This window comes from Epinephelus moara, chromosome 8 (genome assembly GCF_006386435.1).
Source record: "Epinephelus moara isolate mb chromosome 8, YSFRI_EMoa_1.0, whole genome shotgun sequence".
Lineage (NCBI taxonomy): Eukaryota > Metazoa > Chordata > Actinopteri > Perciformes > Serranidae > Epinephelus > Epinephelus moara.
The window spans coordinates 22,728,323-22,738,744 of record NC_065513.1 but is presented as its reverse complement, the minus strand read 5'-3'; the positions used below and the strand labels follow the sequence as shown (position 1 = coordinate 22,738,744).

The window sequence follows — 10,422 nt, the reverse complement described above, 5'->3', positions numbered from 1 at the left end:
TGATGTATGACAATTTTTTTTCTCTCCGTTCTGCATATTTGGCTGTGGTAAAAACTTGGTCCAGCAGGGGTCAGTGTACATTGTGATATTTTCATTTATTTGTTTTTTACTAAAACTGCAGATTAACTGTAATAAAATAACAAAAATATAATGACTTACTACTTTTGGGAGCACAAGAAAAAAGAAATCTGAAACAAATCTGATGAAGTCCAAACTTCAATAAATCTTCCAATCCAACAAATACGACAGCTCCACAAAATAAAGTGACTCTTAAGCACAATTAAACACATTTTAATGATATAGACATTTCATTTTTCACACATTTTGACATGAAATTTTATTTGACAATCTTTTCAATTTTGTTTTACAATCTGAAGCTATCTGAAGCTGCACATATTCACCAACTTTACACCTGTTCTGTTTTCTCCTCCATCTTCTTGCACTGACAATTGACTCGAATGATTGTTGGTGAAATGGACTCTGCCTTCAGTTCAGTGACCACTGATAACAGTTTTCTATTCCTTTGTGTGGTGCACTTGCACGTGAAGCACTATATACAAACAAAAAGTACAAAAGTATCCGTTTGGTTAAAAATATTAGTTATTCATAGTTTTTGTGAAATTGGTGGGGTGAAGCCCAAGTGCTTCTTATTTAGATCTAATCGTTAGATCAAAGATTGGTGTGTGCTTCTAATGTAGGCCTCACAGAGACATGACCTTCGAAAAGTTATTTTAAAAAGTAGCAAAGCAGCTGAGCAATCAATGGTACCATATCAACTGACACTGATGAAGAGTAGGACTGATACTCCCATAAATATCTTCAAACACAGAAATATGCAGACTGAGCAGTTCAGGCGAGATGCTAGAGTCCCACAGTTTGTTCTCCTCTTCTACCTGGACATTTTTATCTTTGTCCGCTTCATGTCCCTCAGTCCCGATATCTTGTTTTCTTTTCATCGGCAAAGGAGCTAATTTCCTCCTGTGCCATCAACAGTAGCGAAGATTATAAGTCCGATAATGATGAGGGCCGCTACCACTCCGATGACGATAAACACCACTTTCATCTTGTTGTTCTCCCATCGTTTCTTTTGCATCACCTGGTTGGCGGTCTTTTGAAAAGCTCTACTCTGAAAGAGAAAACACAAACAAATAGGAGATGTTACATGGTGTTGTTGTTTTTAAATGTCTGATAGTCTTGAACATTTGGAATATTATGCCAGTGGGATGGATTTATTTGTCCATCGCCTGCATACTAACTTCTATAAAACTTCCAAAGCCTACAAAGAAAACTTCTTTTGAAAATTTCTTAGTTGTTCCCCTTCTTTCCCTTTCTTAAAGTGGTTATACTCAATATGTTTATATTAATAATGGATCACATGTGTCTGGGTGTAGACAAGCAGGTCACATAGTTCCAACGTTGCCTCGTTGGGCAGTGTTACATCACACTGCTGAGTATTTATTCGCAAACTAAAGAGCAAACCTTGCTACAGTTTGACATGGACTATGGGCAGATTAACAAAGTTCTGTAGGTAAAGACTCTGTATGAGACCATGGCAAACTTAAAGCTGCACCCATCTACATTTTCTATAACAACAATGAATCAAATGACGGTATGTGATATGAAAGGTGTAGCCACAAAGACTTATCACCTGACTCCTACATTGCCCCACTGGACCATGTTGCATCAGACTGCTGAGCAGTTCTCAAAGAACTAAAAAAGCAAACAGGCAGGAGACTCGACTTAAGCTCAATGAGCACTAAAATGCACTTTGTGATGACGTGGATTAGGAACAGATGAACAAGGAAAGCAGCTCTGTGAAGATCTCAGAATTTTAGCTCCATGATAAAACTTTAGGCTGCAGTAGTAACTTTGTGTAGTGTTGCTGTTGTGTCTTGACCAGGTCTTCTCTCTTGGGAATGAGATTATCTGTTTAAATAAAGTAATACTAAAATTTTGAATACAATACAACAAATGTTTAAATAAAAGTTAACAAGATTTAATAACCGCTTGTAATGTGAAAAGGGGTCCCTCATAAAGCCAAATCTTATCACCTGACTCAGCACTTCCGCTTATCTTTTGCAGAGCATTTTAGCTTCTTTCAGCTCATTGTTCTGGATTACAGCTCATATTTTACTGTTTTGATTCAGTCCAATATTTCAGGTTGAAGTTGGTAAGGACTCTAGTGGTGCCAGTCATTTCGGCTAATCTCTATAGACAAATATCTGAATATGAATGCAGATTAAAAAACACAAAAAGCTAAATTGTCGTCAAACTATAGCTGATGGGTTCCGAGACTGCATTTTGGCTAATGCATTGCGACTGTGCTGCCCTCCACATGGACTTTTTTACCTGCCACTCAAACATGTTTGGTAATTATTACTCGGGACTACAAAACCAGAATGATACCAAAATCTTGTACTGATGCCTACAGATTCTACAGACACTGCTGCCTTTTTCACACAACAATGATATATCATCACTATATAAAGGTGTCATGAAGAAGGTGTTTTTTTAAGAGTATATATCAAGAAGACACAACATTAGCATTCATTTGGTGTCTTGTTTATGGCCAGTCATTCAATATAAGTTCTGTTGTTTGGTGCCGGGCAGGCAAAATTTCTATCAGAGGTTTCTCACTGTAAACAGCTGCCTGCTGCTGTTGGAGAACAGCAGTGAGAGTGAAGCAAAACAATGTTGTGGGCCATAACACCAAAGCAATAAACTGAAAGATGCTAAAAGGCTCCGTAGAACTGATGATAATTCTCTGTGGGTTTGTCACTATGAGTGACCCCTTTCACGTCGCAAGCTCATCTGATTTATTGTTGAAATAAAACTGGTACAGCTTTGAGTTTTATCATGGTGCCAAAATTCTGAGGACTTATCCTGATATGAGCTGCACTTCAGTGTGAGAACCACTTTCCTAGTTTGTCAGTCATCATCCATGCAATTAAAGCATGTATCCAAGTGGATCTTAAACTAAAATTTGTCTGCCTGTTTGCTTTTTTTAAGTTGTCTGAGAACTGCTCAACAGTGTTATGTAACACTGACCAGCAGGGCAATGTGGGAAAGAAGTGACCCACTTGTCGACCCCCGGACGGACATTCACCTCGTGGCATGTCCTGGACTCACTCTGTCATACCCAGGGAGACCAACTCGGTTCATTCATCTTAGGAAACAATAGGAAATACCTTTCTAAAAATAGCACCATAAAACACAATCAGGATGTAAATTGTACATTTGTTTTCCTCTCCAGCTCCACCTAAGATGTATTTATAGACATCAATATGACATTTCCTACTTTAAATCCCTGGATGCCTGTGGAAAGTGTGTGTGTGTGTGTGTGTGTGTGTGTGTGTGTGCAATTTGCTCCAGTCATCCACCTTATCCATATAACCCAGAGAATTCCACACTTAGTTAAAATGGTGTGGTCTGACTTTATGTAATGATTTTTTTCTTTCCACTTGGACAGCTTCCCTGATCTCCTCCCGCTTACCTTCTCCTCCAGCTTCACAGACCTATCCTCCAGGTCGTCCAGTTTGCCAGATCTCTCATCTGCCTTTTGCAGGTTGTCCAGCATGATGACCTTCACCTCCTCCACGTCCTCGTGGGCCTGCTGCAGGCGGCTCTTCCCATTCTCCTGTGCAATCAACACACACACATGGTTAAAGAGTGAGACATAATGTGAATTCATTCAGTCATTTGGGACTTTTTGCAAGAATGTATCTGCTCGCATTGTTTGAACTTCTCGGTAGTGACAGAAAGGTTGGTAATGGTAATACCTGGTATAACACCCCGTCTCAACTATTTGTTTCTTAAGAATAATCCTTACTTAAGTCTCAGTGTTGCACTTCTAAGTTTTAGTGGCATCTAGCTCGTGTTCCTGCTAACTTTGAATGCACTTATTGTAAGTCGTTTTAGAGAGGGTGTAATTAAATCTAATGTACCCGAAATATTCAAGTCTTCTTGAGCTGAGTAGTTTATTGTCTTCTGTAGCTATGGAGTTTAGTCAAGTCTGAGAAAACAACCCCTGATGAAGTCATGAGGCCCGCGTTACAAACTAGAGTTGTGGAATTTTTTGAAGTGTGGGCATGCCCCACCCATTGCAAAGGCAGTGACATCTTGTTAAGCTAGACAACTTGAAGTATCTATTGACACCTACTGTGTCGGCATAGCTTGTCGGGACAGGGGCTACATAATGCCAGGCTAAATTTTTGTGAAGGAACAACTGGCGTGGCCATTTTTGAAGATGTACCCTGAACTCTCACCTCAAGATATTTGAATGAAAATGGGTTCTATGGCTACCCACAAGTCTCTCCTAAATTTGAGAAGGCTTGTTTGCAGTAAATGTTTTGTTCCTACCAATCAATGTAATCTATTAAAGATGTCTATTTCTATTTTTTTTGTTACGTTAGAATGAGCTGTTTATATTTACATTCTGAGCAGGTCCTCTTCCAATGAGTCTGCTGTGTTGTTTCTACAGCAGCCCAGAGTGGACAAACCAAACACTTTTTAAATAGGGTCATTTGTGTTTTTGTGTTTGCCACTGCAGTTCTCCTTCATGCTTTGCACACTAATGAAATTTCAACTGGTTACAAACTATAACCTCACCACTAGATGCCACCAAATCCTACACACTAGAACTTTATTTACTCAGACTGTTTTTTATTTGTGCTAATTGGTGCATTAGCTCTGCAATTTCTGTTTAAGCTCCTTTTTAAATTAGATTCTTAAATCTGTACTTCCTTCATGTTTTTGGTTTAGCACAATTTTTAAAAAGGTAAGTAAAATGAATATCATACAGCTTATTGTCCAGCAGGCTGTCAACTGAAAAAAACCCCAAACAGGTATGTCTGACTGAAACAGAGCAGACTGGCGTAATGTTTCATAAACACAGGAATAGCCCTGCAGTGAATTAAAGCAGAACAACCTGCTGTGACATGTTTTTTCAAGGGGACTGAAGCAGGAGTACATTCATTTGTAACTTTATAACTAAAATACCGGTAACTGTTTTAAAAGCATGTTATTGAACACAATTGTGATTCACAGTAACCTTCCCCAAAACTGAAACAGTATGTTTAAGTGAAAAGAGGAACAGGTTATGAGACATAAAACTAATAAAATTAAGTAGGTTTGCCAGATCATGAAGAATACGTTCCTGCAGAAACCAGGCAGCACCACAGGGCAAAACAACAACAACAACAGGGTAACTACAGATTGATAAGAACCCTGGAACGGGATATTTAGAGAGTAGTTTGACCTCAAAGCAATTTGTATCTGACAGGTTTCTCCTTCACCTTTGCCCTGTGCGCCATGAGAGGAAGGCAGCATCTCAGAAGTTGGCAGGAACAGGAAACTGACAAATAGAGCAAAACAAATGTGCTCTCTGCTTCTCGATTTGGTTCATAACTCACTGTCATTTCCTGTTAAAACACACTGCATGCATCAGTTCACTGTGGGCTAAGAACAGTAAAAGTCATATCAATGGCTGGTGGAAACTGATTAATGGATGCCCTGAAAGCCCAGTTATCTACATTTTGGCCCTACCAAATGGTAACTGAACAATAGTGTGTGTTTAAAATTCAGCCGGCGACGTCTTAGCACAGGAACTGCTGCCCATTCCAGTTCCCCTCCTTGCTTCCTTCCTTCCCTCACTCCCTCCCTCCCTCCCTCCTGCCTGCATTAATGTACCTGGCATTATCCAGAGAAACCACACCCACATCAGGTTATAGCACGTTCATGATAGTGTAGTATGCTCTCTGATATTTGAACAGTGAAAGCAACTGCTGTCGTCTTAGCTAATGATTAATCTTGGGTTATGTTCATTCATATTTAAGGGGAGTTATTGGGATGTAACCCAGCAGCTGTTGAAAGCCAGAAATGCATGAAAAACCCATCATGACTTCATGAACTGCCTTCATCTTGAAAAAGACAAAAATGCAAGAGAGGACCCACTAGAGAACAAATTCTATATATCTTACTTTAATAACTGTGTCTATTTCATTTATGTCTTACGTCACACCTACTGCTTTTTTCACCTTCATTACATTAACTTACTCTATATCAACCCTGAAAAGACAATTATCATGCTTTTATTAAGTGTCTTTTTAATATATTTTTGTATTCACTTAAGTGTATTTATCTATTTAAAATTTACCTCGGTGTATTTCGACCTCACACCGTGTTTCCAACTAAATAAAAAAGCATGTTGAATCTCAGTTTAATTATTTTCTGCTTAAATATTCGTCATTTAAAATGGAAGACGCAACAGTTGACAGCTGCCGTGTACCATTTACCCACTATTACCGTGTGGGACTTTGCCCGCAGGTTATAAAAGGTCAAATCACACTTTTAAAAAGCAGTCTGTCAAAACAATGTTCCCTCTCTGTCTTTATTCATCGAAGCTGTTAGCCATTAAAACAAATAGGAGATCGATATTGACTCACCATGTTTGTCTCGTCTCTTGTGTTTGTGTCGAAGCTGTCACCGGATCCAATGCATTTATAGTGCGACTCCAGTCAACTTTAGAAACAGGAAACACAGCATACCAGCTCTGGAGTTTTCAACCTGCCTGAATGTTCCACCTTCTGTCGTCAAACAAGCGAGTAGCTACTTGCGGTTTGTTATTTTTTGTTTGCACTCTTCCTCTGTCACTTTCACTTCTCCCGAGCTGCGGTCGTCTCTCTGCCTGTTGTTTGACTTCAGTGCAGTCTAATTATGATGCGTTCAGGGTATTCCCGGAAATCTTACAATTACAGAAGGTGATCACGTGACCACAATGCTGATTCGATAAAGTCCGGACTTCCCCGGATTTGACGACTTAATGATTTGTTGGTTGATGGCTCTATTAGCTAGAACTGACCGAGATGCGCTGGATTTCCCCCAATTTACCATATTCCATGAAGGCTTACTTACAGTGATACAAAATATCTAGCCATACATTTACCAAACTGCTGTTTTGGGATACTTTACTTGAGTATTTCCATTTTATGTTAGGATACTTTAATCATAACTCAGTTACATTTCAGGCAAAAATAGAGATTTAAAAAAAAAAAAGTTTGTCACATGTATTTAACAGCTATAGGTACTAGTTACTTCTGTTGCCTTATGTTTACTGACGAAGCACTGTTTTGCCATAGCTTAAACTACTCAAGAGGACACAATGAAGTAGTAAAAATAGGAAAGCCAATTTCATCAAAAATTCTTTGACGGCTTTAGTGACTGAAGTACTCGGATCTTTTCCTAAAATAAAAATAGCAATAGTGTAAAAATACTCTGTTACAAGTAGCATACAAGTCTGCATTCAAAACGCACTTGAAGGAACAGTATGTAAGATTTAAGGGGAATTAGTGGCATCCAAAAATAATGGATGTAATTACCCATTGGTTTGTGGATTTCAGTTTTGAGGCCTAAGCCTTTCAACTGTCACCATCCTGGGGTTTTTTGGAGCCAGAAGGTACCATTTTTGGGTGAGAAACTGGTGCTGTGCAGGAGCGAGGGGTGCATCTGACTGAGAAACCAAGGACACTATCAGCAGACAGCCTGTCATACAAAGCGGCCCAGTCTTAATTATACTTACCTTTAAGCCTTGATAAAATGTAAATAGGTGAGTTATACAAAAATTCACCCCTGCACAGTTGTCATGAAGGGGGAAATTAGTTGTAGCAACCAAAGCCAGGCATCTGTTAATATATGCTCACCTATTTTCTCTGATAACTTAATGTTTGCTAAACTTATTTCTGATGAGATGGTCTGGAGGTTTTTAGCAGGAGCCAAATTATCCACAGGGTGTCTTCCTCTCCAAAACAAATGGACTCGGCAATTTAAACCGGTAAAAGCAATGAAATTTAATTTTACGAAAAAATCAATGGTTTTCTGACGCCAGTTTTTCATCATGCTGGGGCTGTGATCTAGAGCCCGTGTTTTGTTTGTCTGTTCTGGGCAACTGTAGATACATGGTGGTGCAACATGGCAATCTCCATGGATGAGGACCCACTCCCTATGTAGATATTCACGGCTCATTCGAAGGTAATGAAAACATGATTCTTATTTCATTTCTGCCAATATATCCCCCTAAATCCTACTCACTGGACGTTTTAGCAAAAGTACATAAGTATTAGCATCAAAACATACTCAGACTGCCCAAAATAAAGTCATTATGCAGAATAATCAGTATAATATATATTATCACCAGAATATAATCAGTGATGCATCATTGCGTAAGCACCATTAATGCTGCAGATAGTAAAGGTGGAAATACTTAATATATTGCTGAGTATCTTTCAAACCTAAAATCCATCATAATTTACTAGTTGATTCATATTTTGTCAATTAAATTAACTAACACCTAATGTCAAATAGTAGCGGATCAGTATGAAGTTGTATACAATGGAAACATTTAAGTAAAATTTTGAGGTATCCGTACTTTATTTAAGTACAGTGCATGGGTAAATGTACTTAGTTACCATTCCATACATTGCATTTACATTCAAACCATGATTACCTAACACATGAAGCATTACTCAACAGTATATGGTGAACATGAGTTCCAACTCAGCTAGCTACAACAATAAAATGCATCTTACATGTTAATGCATCAGTAATCCAGTAACATATAAAATTATGTTACATTCTGAAATAACAGTATGTTAGTTTATTTAGCTGACAATGCTTCTGTGCTTGACTTGGTCTCTAAATTACTAAGGGCACCTGAATGCACCAGCACTGGACTCTATTGCAATATTCCCTAATCTCCTTCACACAGCAGGAAAACAAAGAGCTGCATAGCAGATGTATCATAAACACACAGATATGCCTTTACCCTGTTCGCTGTCTGTTCAGTTACAGTTTGGCAGCATTGGATTCATGTTCTTGTTGCATCTTTGTCATGGCGTGAACATTTGATGAGTCCATTTCTAGCAGGCCTTTGCAGACTTACTGCAAAACATTGTGTGCTGTTTGCTCACTGAGGGGTGTTGCCTCTTATGGGCTGTGTAAGATTTCATGAAGGTGATTGCTGGTCCACCCTTGTGAGAAATATGTGTAATGTTTATATAATATCCCCACTGGGACTTACAGTATGTCTGAAGCACGAAAAAGTACATTTAATATGACCTTTTGCACTTTATGGTGCTTTATTTCTTACCATAGAATTCTGCAATATATTGTGACCTGGCCTTTAGTGTTGATATCTGTATAGTATCATTTAACTGGAATCCTTTTTCTTTTAATTGAAAAGAATACAATGGTGTCCTTGTCTTGCAATAGACTTCCTTGTGGCTCTAAAACGTGGTACAGTTACATACAGTTAGTCTTGAAATGTGTTCAGTCAAATCAAGACCCAAACAGACCAAATGTCTCCATTGGTTTCCTGGGTTAGTCATCAGTTTCTAAAACTGCATGGCATAGGAGACTACACAGGCTTTTAATCCCAACTGCTACTGCTATGTGTGTGTCCCTGCCACACTCATGATAAGGAGCTGACAGGCAGACAACACAACTCCATTGTAGCTCAACTGCGTCACTCACACAGATAATTGAAATTCTTTCCAACAGTCTTCGATTCATTCATGTTCATAGTTAAATGCCAAACAAAACACCATTAGACAGACCCCATTACCTCTGATTATGGAAGAGGTTCAAACACAACTGAGAGCTCAAGACATACTTTGTTAATATGAAGTTGTTATGTGATTAATTCATTACTGCACTGCTGTGCTACAGTCCTTATAATCCGTATCAAAGGATGCAAAAAGAGGATGTAAACAAATAGAGGATCTTAAGCTAAAATAGGGGGAGGAAATAGGGCATTGAAAGTAAAGAAATATCAGAAAGTGGAAGTAGGGTAATTCATACATTTCTTTCTAAAAACCTTAAAGAGCTAAATCCTCTTTTTCCTGTGAACTTTGTGATAGGTCAAAATCCCCCCGAGCTTCATGCCACTGGCTCTATGAAAACAGTGGTTTTGATTGACACACATATATTGCCCAGGTGCTGTAATAGTTTTGAACTCTCAAAGGCTTGTGCTTATGTCCATAAACTAATTTAAGCTCACACAGCTTTCAAAGATTGTGAATCATTGTCTTTGTACCACATACTTTTTTACAGATTATTTTGTTACATATCGTTTAAAGGTTGAATATGATGCCCCTTGTAAGCACTGGGATGCTGAGCAGCAAATGGTAAGAGGACACAGCCCAATAGGGATGTGAAACTAAATACAGAACTAGAAAGGCTTACATGAAAGTGCTGTGGGAAAAGTATGTGACGTGTAATGGATTTTCCATTTAGATATTGAGTTGGAATTGTTGTGTTTTTATTTCATTTAAATTACAAAAGCCTAGAAAATGTATACCTAAAAGAACTGTTTCATTTTAAATGAAAAAATTTGCCAGCCATAATCCTCACCGGGATGGGTCCATGTAA

The 10,422-nt window shown here is 38.5% G+C and overlaps 1 protein-coding gene across 1 annotated transcript; it reads right to left on the bottom strand.

Annotated features, from left to right (window-relative positions):
* Positions 1-275: 275 nt before the first annotated feature.
* vamp5 (vesicle-associated membrane protein 5) lies at positions 276-6,721 on the bottom strand. The gene is made up of 3 exons (XM_050051223.1): positions 6,444-6,721; positions 3,494-3,637; positions 276-1,126 (listed from the first exon to the last, which is right to left on the bottom strand). Exons 1-3 carry the CDS (start codon positions 6,444-6,446, stop codon positions 968-970), a joined length of 306 nt encoding a protein of 101 aa, XP_049907180.1. The 5' UTR covers positions 6,447-6,721; the 3' UTR covers positions 276-967.
* Between the last annotated feature and the right edge of the window lie 3,701 nt (positions 6,722-10,422).

Bases quoted from the DNA above. Each gene is read 5' to 3' on its own strand.
- vamp5 (XM_050051223.1), bottom strand. The intron at 1,127-3,493 runs GTAAGCGGGAGG...TTTCTCTTTCAG, and splicing joins CTGTGAAGCTGGAGGAGAAG to AGTAGAGCTTTTCAAAAGAC.